This window comes from Phyllostomus hastatus, unplaced genomic scaffold (assembly GCF_019186645.2).
Source record: "Phyllostomus hastatus isolate PE091 unplaced genomic scaffold, TTU_PhHast_1.1 phas_contig_40, whole genome shotgun sequence".
In the NCBI taxonomy this organism is placed as follows: Eukaryota; Metazoa; Chordata; class Mammalia; order Chiroptera; family Phyllostomidae; genus Phyllostomus; species Phyllostomus hastatus.
In genome coordinates this window covers 2,829,982-2,842,479 of record NW_025333872.1, presented here as the reverse complement: position 1 = coordinate 2,842,479, position 12,498 = coordinate 2,829,982, and the positions used below count along the sequence as shown (strand labels likewise).

Here is a 12,498-nt window from a genome sequence, read left to right as displayed (position 1 = left end):
GATGGGGACCTTCTCATCCGCAGTGACGAGATCAGTGACGGCATACAGTGACGTGAGGCGACGTGACTTACCCGGAGCTAGGTGCCCGCAGAGCAGCTACATCCTGGGGCGCCCCAGCTCCGTAGGACCCCAGGTCCCGCTAGTGGGGAAAACCCGCAAATCCCGCCTGAGGCGACCTCTGGGGCCCTAAACCAGATTTCGCCTGCCAGCCGCCGATCGGTTGCTAAGTGACGCCAGCGCGCTGAAGCGCGTGCGCGGCCACGGCTGTGTGCGTGAGAGAGGACGCGCGCCGCGGCGGCGGCGAGGACGGCGGCGGCGCCAGCAGTTGAAGGGGCGGTGGCTACGAGGGGTTTGCGGAGAAGCCGGAAGAGGTTTCAGAGCCCGTGGCTAGGTCGCAGAAGAACGTCGTCTCGGTGAGTAGCCAGGACCTCGCAGGGCAGATGGGGCCTGGCCGCACCTGCTGCGCGGGCCGGGGTGCGGGCACGCGCGCCCCTACCGCACCCGCGCGCGCCACTCCACGCCCCTCCGCTGCTCTCTTGGAAGACGGGGGCTGATGAGGGTCAGTTTCTGGACGCAGGCGCTCTGGGATGCGGCTGCGAGGGGCCGCGAAGACTGTAGTTCTGAAAGGTGTAGTGGGAAATAGCTGTCTGGGAGCTTCAGGATGGCTCTGCCAGACTCCCAAACTGAGTAGAATCAGGAGACTCCCGGATTCCCAGAGCAGCCTCTCATCCTGTGTGAGACGAGATTGCCCGAGACTGAGAGGAAGCGGAACCGGGGTCCCCGGGGTTCGGGTTCGGAAGTTTGGCACTGGTGGGGCCTTCAGTGCCCCTGCCCTGGCGAGGCAGGGAGGAGGAGCCGGTTGTTGTGTAGGGGATTGTGAATCTGTGCCGGCGGCGTGCGGCGTCGAACACACCCACGACCCAAAGAAGGCGATCTGTCAGAGATAGGGGGCTGCCTACCTGTTGCCTAGTTTCCAACTTCACATGTATATGCACGTGCTTCATGCACACCTAAAACTTTGTGTGCTCTGGGCATTTTATCAAGTTGTTACTACAGATTTTGAGGCTAAGGGGCGGATATCTATCTTCAGTGCCTCCTCATAGATTCAGATGACTGTTTCATTTCCCAGAATGGAGGGACTGTTTTTTGTCTTTCTTAAACGTAGAACAGGGTTGCTATTTACTAGATAGAAAATACAGATTCTGTTCAACGTGTGGGCTGGAGAGTGTGGACGGTCGGACAAGCCTGAGTGTAAAGGTGCAGCAAATAATCAGTCCAGTGCTTTCCTCAGTGTGCTGGGCTGTTCGTGGGTACATGTGTGCTGGTTGTAGTTACTATGGAAGAAAGCAGAATTGGAGGTAGAGAAGAAGTCATTCTTTTCTGAGTGTTGATTAAGGCAGTGCCTAGAACCGGTAGAAAGACAAACTGTACTGAAATTTAATCGTGATTTGTGCAAGAAAATTGCTCCTGAGTTTTCATTAAGCTCTAAAATACTGTGGTTCAGTTTTATAACTGAGTATCTGTAAAGTATGTTGCCTGAAATTCTTACATCTTGGAACCAGTAAAAAAACCCTTGCTCTGCAGCACTTAACTTGAAATTCAGTGTCTCTTGCTCCCTGGAGTACAATAGATTTTAGGACAGGAATCACATATGTTTTTGTCATGGTTCCTTCTTTAGTACCGACAAAGTGCTTGCCACAGAGTAGGCAAGCACTAGATATTTGTTATCAATCACACTGTATAAGTGGTGTATAACATTTAGTTCAGCCCTTCAAGGAGCTAATACTTGTGCCTCTCTACCCAGTGTTATGCGACATGTGGAAGGAGGATTGTGGGATTTCAAATGACATAGAATACCTAGCTTTTGTTACTTTAACAGCGAATATCCTAGCTACGAAAATAAAGCATATGTATAAAAGTGATTATGCAACCAAATGTGGTTGTATGTAAATAGGTGCTCTGTGAGCTGCTATACTTTAAGTGCAGCAGAGATTTAGAAAAGGTAAGAGTTGTGGTGGGCTGAGTTATTGAGGTAAGATTTGAGATGGTTTTCTAAGCAAGTGTAAAATTTGAATTAGAGAAGAGATACGAAATCGGATGTTGAGTAAACAGCGTGATTTTGGTTTGGGGGATATATTGAGACACTTGTTGAATGAGTGGGATAGAAGGTCTTTGGTAGGGGAATATTGGACAGAGAAAGTTTAGTAGAAGGGGAAGGGAAAGTGTTACGGCTCAAGCAGGCTTTATCAGTATCCCACTGATAACAAGGTAGAGTCCATTTGCTGGTGGGATGGGGGTTGTGCTACTTTGAGTAGAATCTTACACAAGAGTAAATGTTATTTTTATGTAAAATGAAAGGATATTAACGGTTGACAGCATCAGGTTGTTGCATACTTCTGATTCCCATTACTTTCTTGAATAAATGCTTCACTAATGTGCCTGTGTCTTATGTGTTTAGTCAGCAGTACATGTCCCCATTTCTAAAATATACCTGATGTGCTGGGCCATTCCACTGGAAATTTACTGAAATGATGTACCCAAAGTAATTATCTAGCCACACTCAGTGACATAGTTTTGCTTGGGATTATCTCTTATAGGGGCCTGTGAGGTTTGCAGTTACTGCTGATCCTGTAAAAATACAAATAATGTTAGCTGGGAAAGGAGGCTAGTTGAAGAAGGACACTCAAAAATATTGACAAAAAGATTTGAGCAAATTAGAGATGCTTCTGCCAAATATTGAATCTTTGGTCTTTACAATATCTTTTGTGGTTTAGTGAAAATTCTTTCAAATGGTTTGTAAACCTGAAGTTGAAGTTAACCTAAGATGTGAAAAGTTACAACACTAAATGTTGTATTATTTAACAACTCAGCAAATATTTATTGGGTGCTGGCTGTGGATAAACATTGTGTTGGGTATTGGCAAGACAAAGAATAAGATACAGTATACTCCTGAGACACTAAGTGTCCGAGGAGACAAACCACTAATGAGGTCATGTTATGGTAAGAGTTAATCACTTTTGGAATGAATAAAATGCTGAGGGAGTGGCTTACTTTGGCTGGGGAAAAATTGACAGACTCAGGGAAAACTTTGAAGAGAAGAGGAACTAACTTAGCCCTAATAGTTGAGTAGAATTTTTCCACATGTAAAAGGGAAAACAAACATTCTAGGCAGAAGGGAGAACAAAACAGTTGCCAAAGATTAAAAATTGAATAGGGTTTTGTAAAATTTTGAGTTATTTCTTGTAGGCTTGTTGTATGGCAGAAGTGATGCGACAGGAAAGGTATAATTGGGACCAAATTATGAGAGGGTCTTCCATTCTTTTTTTAAAAAATTGAAGTTATTGGGGTAACATTGGTTAATAAAATTATATAGGTTTCAGGCTACAATTCTACATCATCTGTATATTGTATTGTGAGTTCACCACCCCAAGTTACATCTTCCATCACCATTTATCCCTCCCTTCACCCTCTTCTACCTGTCCCCCCACCATCTCCCATTCCCTCTGGTAATCACCTTACTGTTTGTGTATGAGGGTGTTTTTTTTTGTTTGTTTAATCTCTTCACCTTTTTCACCCAGTCCCCCAACCCCCTCCACTCTGATAGCTGTTAGTCTGTTCTCTGTAACTGAGTCTGTTTCTATTTTGTTGGTTAGTTTTTTTGTTCCATTAGATTCCACATCTAAGTCAAATCATATAGTATTTGTCTTTCCCTGAATGGCTTATTTCACTTAGCATAATATTCTCCAGGTCCATCCATGCTGTTGCAAAAAGTAAGATTTCCATCTTTTTTATGATCACGTAGGATTCCATTGTGCAAATGTACCATAACTGTTTTATCCACTCTCTACTGATGGACACTTGGGCTGCTTCCAAATCTTGGCTATTGTAAATAATGCTGCAATGAATGTAGGGGTGCATATATTCTTTTGAATTAACAATTCAGGTTTGTTTAACTATATTCCCAGAAGTAGAATTGCTGGGGCATAAGGCAACTTTATTTTTAATTATTTGAGGTAACTCTATACTCCTTACCTCTGTGGCTGCAACCAGTCTGCATTCCCACCAACAGTGCATGAGTGTTCCCTTTTCTCTAAATCTTTGCCAACACTTGTTGTTTGTTGACTTATTAATAATAGCCATTCTGACAGGTGTGGGTGATATCTGATTGTGGGTTTTTTAAAAAATTATTGATTTGAGAGAGAGAGAGAGGTATCTATTTGTTGTTCCACTTATTTATATATTCATTGGTTTGTTCTTGTATGTGCCCTGACTGGGGATTGAACCTGTAGCCATGACATACTACAATGGTGCTCTGACTAACTGAGCTACCCAGTCGGGGCTCATTGTGATTTTAATTTGCATTTCTCTGATAATTGGTGACATTGAGCATCTTTTCATATGTCTGTTGGCTATATGTATGTTCTTTTTGGAGAAGTGTCTGTTCAGGTTCTTTGCTCATTTTTTAAATTGGATTGTTTGTTTTTTGGTGTTGTGTTGTATGAGTTCTTTATAAACTTTAGATATTAACTCTTTATCAGATAAATCATTGGTAAATATATCCTCCTGTTCAGTGGGCTGTTTTTTCATTTTTTAAAATCATTTTATTTTAATTATTGTTCAAGTACAATTTTCTATCTTTGTTTTTTCATTTTGTTGATGGTTTCCTTTGCTGTGCAAAAACTTTTTAGTTTGATATAGTCCCATTTGTTTACTTTTTCTATTGTTTCCCTGGCCCAAGGAGATATATCAGAAAAATATGGCTATGAGAAATGTCTGAGATCTTAACTATATTTTCTTCTAGGACTTCTATGGTTTTGAGTTTAAGATTTGGGTCTTTACTCAATTTTCAGTTTATTCTTATATATAGTGTAAGAAAGTGGTACAGTTTCATTTTTTGCAATTTTCCCAACACCATTTATTGAATAGACTATCTTTACCTTATTGTATGTTCTTGCCTCCTTTGTCAAACATTAATTGACCATAAAGGCAGGGGTTTATTTCTAGGCTCTCTATTCTGTTCCATTGTTCTGTATGTCTTTTTTTTATGCCAATACCAAGCTGTTTTGATTACTATGGTCTTGTAGTACAGTTTGATAACTGATAGCATGATTCCTCCAATTTTACTCTTTTTTTCTCAAGATTGTTGTGGCTATTGGGGGACTTTTGTGATTCCACATAAATTTTTGGAGTATTTATTCTAGTTCTGTGAAATATACCATTGGTATTTTGATAGGAATTCTATTGAATCTATAGATTGCTTTGGGTAGTATGGACATTTCAATAATGTTAATTCTTCCCTTCCTTGAACATGGTATATACTTTCACTTATTTATATCTTCTTTGGTTTCTTTTTTCAGTGTCTTACAATTTTTTGAGTACAGGTCTTTTACATCCTTGGTTAAGTTATTCCTAGGTATTTTCTTTTCTTTTTGATGAAATTGGAAATGGGATTGTTTTCTTAGTTTTCTTTTCTGATATAGTTCATTATTGGTGTATAGAAATGGCAACTGACTTCTAGATATTTATTTTGTATTGTACTACTTTACCGAGTTCATTTATCAGTTCTAGTATTGGGTTGGCCAAAAAGTCCATTTCATTTTTTCCATAAAATAAAAGATACATTTTTCATTTTCACCAATAACTTTATTGATTTGGATATTTTGAGTACGTTGGCTAACTCCTGCATAATATAATGTTGATTGTTCTCAATTAATGTCTTGATTTGATGGCTATCTATTTCAATTGGTCTACCTGACCCTGGAGCATCATCCAGGGAAAAATCTCCAGCATGGAACTTTGCATACCACTATGACATGTTTGATCAGTCACAGCACTTTCTCTATACATGGCACAAACCTTTTTTTTTTTTGGCATTTAAGTTGTGTTTTTTACCTTTCTTGAAATAATAAAACATAATATGCTGAAAATGTTACATATTTTCTTCCATCTTTAATATTAAGATGGTTACACAAAAATTTACCAATTTTGATACTTGAAAAAATGCACACTGATATCACAGCTGTCACAAATACAATCAAACAGAATTGTTTTGAATGAAGTTAAAGACAACTAAGCACCTCTAGAGCCATCTTATGCTGCGGGGGGCGGGGGGCGACCCAATAAATTAACTTTTGGCCATCCCAATAGTTTTTTGGTAGAATCTTGAAGGTTCTTGATACACAGTATCATGTTGTCTGCAAATAATGACAGTTTTACTTCTTCCTTTCCAATTTGGATGTCTTATTTCTTCTTCTTGTCTGATTGCTGTGGATAATCCAGTACTATGTTGAATAAAAGTGGTGAAAGCGGACATCCCTGTCTTTTTCCTGATCTTAAGGGAAACACTTTTACTTTGCCCATTGAATATGGTATCACCTGTGGATTTGTCATATAGGCCTTTATTATGTTGAGGTGTGTACCTTCTCTTCCCACTTTGCTGAGAGTTTTTTTTTTATCACAAATGAGTGCTATATTTTATCAAATGCTTTTTCTGATTCTGTCAGTATGATCATATGATATTTATCCTTCATTTTGTTTATGTGGTACATCCCATTTATTGATTTGGGGATGTTGTGGCAACCTTGTACCCCATTTCATTCTAAAAAGCCTAGACTTCCCCCTTCTACTCCTATGCTGGCAATGGAGCTCTTGGGAAGGTAGAATAATCAGATCAGAAAGTTAACTGGCAGTTCACATACAGATTGCATTAGAGTGGAGAGGCAGGGAGACCAGTTAGGATGTATTGGAAGTGAGAGATGCTGGGAGCCTGAATAGGGACTGTGGGAATTGATGGATTGTAGAGAAACTTTGGATTTTACAGTCCCTAAATATTATGACCAGCCAGAAGTGAGAGAAGTCAAAGAAGACTTGTCTAGCTTGAATATCTGGAGATTATGAAGACATTAAGTTAGAAAACAGAGGAAGAACTGACTTGCAATGGAGAGTAGAAATGATAGCATGTTAATTTTAAGGTCCTTGTTCAAAGTTTAGAGAGATCCACTATGTAATTGGAAATTCTATTCCAGATACAGTTTAGGAATAATTGCAGTTTACGTGAGTGCCTCTGAAGCTATGGAAGTAGTACCACTAGGAGTTAGCATAGTGGTTAATGCCGTGGCCTTTGGAGTCAGAAAAATCCAACGTCAGATCTGTGTTATACCATTTATTTGGTTGGATTGGGTGACCTTGGGCAAGTTACTTAATATCTCTAAGCCTAAATTTCTTCTAAAATGTGGGGATAATAATACTTCAAAGACTTGTTGTTCAGGGCCCTGGCTGGGTAGTTCAGTTGATTAGATCATTGTCCTGATATGCCAAGGTTTTGAGTTTAATCCCTAGTCAGAGCACATACAAGAAACAACCAATGAATGTATAAATAAGTGGGATGACAAATCAGTGTTTCTCTCTCTCCCCTCTCTTCCCTCCTCCTCCCCTCCCCCTTCCTCTTTTCTTCTCCCCTCTCTCTCCCCCTTCCTCTCTCTCTCTAAAAATCAATAAATTAAAAAAATTTACAAAATAATTCTTAGAGATTAAGATAGCATGTACACAGTGGTTAGCACAATACCTGGCTTATAAATGTGTCATCAATGACAGCTGTTGCTAGTAGTAGTAGTAGTTACAGTTGTAGAGGAGGGTTGAGAACTGGAAAGGACAAGAGATGGTACTTTTTAAGAAATCCACAAGTAGATGAAACTTAGATTTGTTTTTAAACTTGAGCATGCATCAGAAATACCTAGAGGCCTTGGTAAGACACAGATTTCTGGGCCCCATTCTGATAATTTCTGATTCAGTAGGTCTGAGTGGGGCTTGAGAATATACATATTTTTTGAACAAGTTCAGAGGTGATGATGCTATTTCCAGGACCACACTTTGAGAACTGCTGACTTAGAATGTGCATGAAAGAAGAAAACCCACAACAGAGACTAATGAAAAGGCCAAGGTTGATGGAGAACCAAGAGAGTTTAGAGAAGGAAGTAATAGGCTGCAGACTCGATCCACTAGTCTGCTTTCCAAGTACATAGACCTCATTTCATTATTATTTCTTTCTTCTCCAGGATTTGGCATAATGCTTGGCATATAGCATTGTTTGACTGAACCTTTGACGCTTAATACTGTTCTGGTGCATGATTGCATGTACTTCACACCGATTTCATTCATCCTCATGTCTCTGCTGAGTCATAGAGAAGGTAGTTTCTAATTTTACACATGTGTATGTATGTGGGTGCAGTCACAGTAAATTTCTCTCAAACAGCTGATGCATAGCTAGGTGCTTTGAGTTTGTGTTAGATGCTCTTCCCCCATTATTTTTAATGTCAGAATCCAGTTTGCAAAATAATTGTCGATGAGAGGTGTCAAGATTACAATCTGTGTTTTGTGTTAGGCACTTTGCAGGTTATTGGTAAGCACATAATATTCTCCCTGTACCTGGGAAGTTTACAATAGGATGGGCAAAATGGGCAAGAACCTGAAGGACCCTAGCTGGTATGGTTCAGTTGGTTGGGCGTTGTCCTGCAGACTAAAAGGTCACAGAGTTCTATTCCAGGTCAGGGTACAAGCCTGGGTTGCAGGTTCGGTCCCCAGTTGGGGTGTGTGCAAGAGGCAACCAATGGTGTTTTTCTCATATTGACGTTTCTCTCCCTTTCTTCCTCCCTCCCTTCCCATTTCTTTAGAATCAATAAAGAAAATAAAAATACCCCAAAGGAAAGGAACAGGAGGAGATATAATCATAGAAATGTGGATGGAGAGAAGTCTGCATATAAGTACTTATTTCTTGTTTGCCAATAATACTTTGGGTCTTATGTCTCTCATATACTGAGGACTTTGGCATGTAGCACAAATGTTAGTTCTGATCTCTGATAGAGAGTTACAAGGGAGTCTACTATATAGGAAATCAAACACTAGTTGTGCAAAGATAAGTATACAGTAAAGAGATTTTAGGAGTTAAATGTAGCAATTCACGGTGCTTCTTATTCTTCTTGGCCTCTTGTTTTTTCAAATTTATTCTTTCTGCTAACACTCATTAAGTATTTACTATGTGTCAGAAGCTGTGCACAGTGCTGGGCATAGAGCAATGATTGTTGCTCTGGGCATCTGACACTAGCTTTAGTTAGGGGTATGATACTGTCTGCATGAGTGTGCACACACATTGTCGGGGATAGATCTGATGCCTGGATTTTATAATCTTAAGAATATATTGATATGAGAAGACATCAAGGACTTGAAGTTAAATTCATTCAGCCTTATGTATGTGAGGAGCCATGAAAAATATAATGGTAAATGAATTTTTAAGCATTCAAAGAATATAATTTGTTAGAGGAGTAAAAAACATATTTACAGTACTATATAGAATATAATAAGTACTATGTAAATATTGATCACAGACTAGATTTTCCAGTGCTTGTTGAGTGCCTTAGTGTTCAGTTTTGATTTAAACTCATAAGCTGGTATAATGTTCCAGAAATTAAATGTCATAAATCCCCATTAATCTCGTAGGTAGCCTTTTGTATTTTTATATGATACAAAAAATATTCTGGCAGTCTGTGCCCTTATTTTCTTGGTTTGGGAAATGTACTTATAATACATGTAAGCAGAAAGGTCACTAACAACTAGTTACTGTTTTTTACAAGGCCTAGTAACTTGTATTAGGCTAGGCCTTTTCTATATGTTATTTAATCCTTATAATAACAACCTTGTAAATTGGACATTATTCCCATTTTACCAGTAAGGCAACTGAGATTCAGAATGGGGAAAACAGTTTTCCTGCAGTTTGTGGCTGGTGAGGTGGGACAGGGCTTCAGCCCCAGGCTTGGACTCCAGAGCCAGTGCTCTTCTTGTCAGCTGCTGGTAACAGCATGGGGCCTTAGCATGCAAATATCCCAATGAAGAAGTCCAGCCTTGTTTCTACTGACTTGGGAAAAGTTATTGGAGGAAATTAGAATTTTCATAAAATGAAGACAATTAGATAATATCATTAGGGATAGAATAGGAATGGAGGAGGACATTAAAAGGTGATAATCACTAATGGTGATTATTCTGCGAAGATATGCTATATTTGACCCTACATTTTTAATTTTTAATTGACTGACAAAAGATTTTGCATAAATGTTCAGATTTCCACTTTATGTATAGGTGCAAACTATTCTAGAAGAGGAGCTGCACTTTTCTAAGCTAATGACATTTAAATTAAAGTCAGAACTCCTTTTATTTCCTTTTTATTGAATTGATTGGGGTGTCGCTGGTTAACAAAATTATGCCGATATCAGGCACACAGTTCCACAACACATCTGTACACTGTATTGTATGTTCACCACTCCAAGTCAAGTTCCCTTCTATCAACATTTATCACCCCCTACCTTCCTCCACCATCACCCTCCAGTCACCACACTCTCATCCGTGAGTCTTTTCCTTTTTGCTCAATCCATTTACCCCCTGCCCCAGCTTTCCAAACTACTCCCTGAACAGCTGTCACCCTGCTCTCTGAGTCTGTCTCTATTTTGCTCATTAGTTCATTTTGATCATTAGATTCCATGTGTGTACTTGTTTTTTTCTGACTGGTTTATTCAGAAGTCCTTTAAAAAAAAACTTCACCCAAGGGCAATTTTTTCTTTACTTTTACAGGGAGAAAAACAAGGTGGGGAAGGGGAAAGGGAGAGAAACATTGATCAGTTGCCTCTCGTGCATGCCCCTACTGGGATTGAACTGCAACCTAGTTATGTGCCCTGACAGGGAATTGAACCTGTGACCAGTCACTTCGTGAAAAATATCTTGCTTCTCACTCCAAACAATGTGTACTTGAGATTTCCCAGCTAATCTCCCCTTTTTCTATAGCATTTACTCCTTCCATCTAGCCAACTGTCTATTTTAAATCTGTTTACAAGTTAAATTCTTGTCTGTATATTCTATTTATGGTTTAAAATGTTTATTTTGATTTACTTTATTCCTTTTGGGTCTTCTTTTATACATTCCTGGAAGTATTGACTGTACAGTTGACCCTTGAACAGCACTGGTTTGAACTGATGGGTCTACTTATTCACAGATATTTTTTCAATAAATATAATTGGTCATCCATATCCCTGGGTTTTGCATCCGCAGATTCATTTAGCCATGGATAAAAAACTATTTTTGATCTGCAGCTGTGAATCTGTGGTGGGTGTGCAGGACTGACTGCATTGTTGTACACAGTGTTGTATAAGGGACTTAAGCATACATGGGTTTTGGTCTCCATGGTGTCCTGGAGCTAATCCCCCAGGGATACCAAGGGACTGTAGTTAAGTTTTGGGGGGAGTTAAAAGTTATATATGGGTTGGTTCCTCTTACCTCTGTGTTATTCAAGGGTCAGCTGTATTTGTAAAGTATAGTCTTTTTCAGCTAATTTCACAAAAATTTTCTATATAATTATTATTATACAGATGGATAAATATAAACCCTGTATTAGTTATCATTGCTATAGAAGTGGGGTAACAAATTACCCCAAAATGTAGCAGCTTAAAGCAACAAACATATCTAAGCATTTCTATGGGTCAGGAATTCAGTGGCAGCTTATCTCAGTGTGTCTGGTGACGTACACCGTTGACCAGCACTACAGCAGTCAACCTGAAGGTGTCACTGGGCTGGAGGATATGCTTCTAAGGTGGCTCTCTCAACATGGCTGTTGGCACGAGACCTTAGGTCTTTTCATAGGGCTGTTTGAGTGTCCTCACAACATGTCAGCTGGCTTTACCCAGAGCAAGTGATGCAAGAGAGAGCAAAGAGGAAACCACATGCCTTATATGTCCTATCTTGAATACACACATTGCCACTTCTGCTATGTTCTAAGTGAATCATTAAGTCTAGCCCACACTCAAGGAAAGACACTAGACTTCACCTTTTTTGGGGGGCAGGGGGGAAAGAGGGGTTTTGTCAAAGAATTTGTAGATATATTTTAAAGCAATCATAAATCTTTTGTCATGTGAAACCATATCCTCAGCTGAAATTGATTGTCCCCATTGTAGCACTGTAATGCTGTAATTTTTCTGACTTATGTATTCACAGTATTTTCTGGAAATGCTGTGAAGAAAAGGTAATGGCTTTTATAATCAAAAGCAAGTTTTCATAAATTACAGATTTGTTGGTGATTTATTGAAGTTTTACATCTATCTCATTAGCTTTAGTCCTAATACAGTTAGACTGTTTTCATTTTTATCCTATTTCATGTATTCAGGTATAAATTTATTTACCCTTATTTAATAGTTTCCATAACTAGTCTTTTTTTTTTTTATGGGAGGTGTGGTTTTATTTTTAAAGATTTTTTCCACATTTTATTTTGTTATTTAAAAAAATTTTTTTTTGGTTATGCTATTACAGTTGTCCCAATTTTTTCCCCTTTGCCCCCCTCTACCTGGTACTCCCATTCCCTCCAGCAATCCCTTCCCCCCTTAATTCATGTCCATGGGTCATGCACATAAGTTGGCTACTCTACTACTTATAATGTTGTTAACATCCCCCTGTCTATTTTGTACC

The 12,498-nt window shown here is 39.2% G+C and overlaps 1 protein-coding gene across 3 annotated transcripts in view; it reads left to right on the top strand.

Annotated features, from left to right (window-relative positions):
* Window positions 1–267: 267 nt before the first annotated feature.
* The window catches only part of BTBD9 (BTB domain containing 9), a 454,104-nt gene continuing 441,873 nt past the window's right edge, over window positions 268–12,498 (top strand). The window contains exon 1 of one of the 3 annotated variants that reach the window (XM_045843294.1): window positions 268–413. Coding sequence is in view for 1 of the 3 variants with exons in the window: in XM_045843293.1 (XP_045699249.1) it covers window positions 554–559 (6 nt within the window). In the remaining 2 variants the exon portion in view is untranslated. Of the gene's footprint in view, window positions 414–476; window positions 560–8,696; window positions 8,760–12,498 lie in introns of those variants that run through there. The other 2 variants (XM_045843293.1, XM_045843295.1) reach the window with 2 other exon arrangements.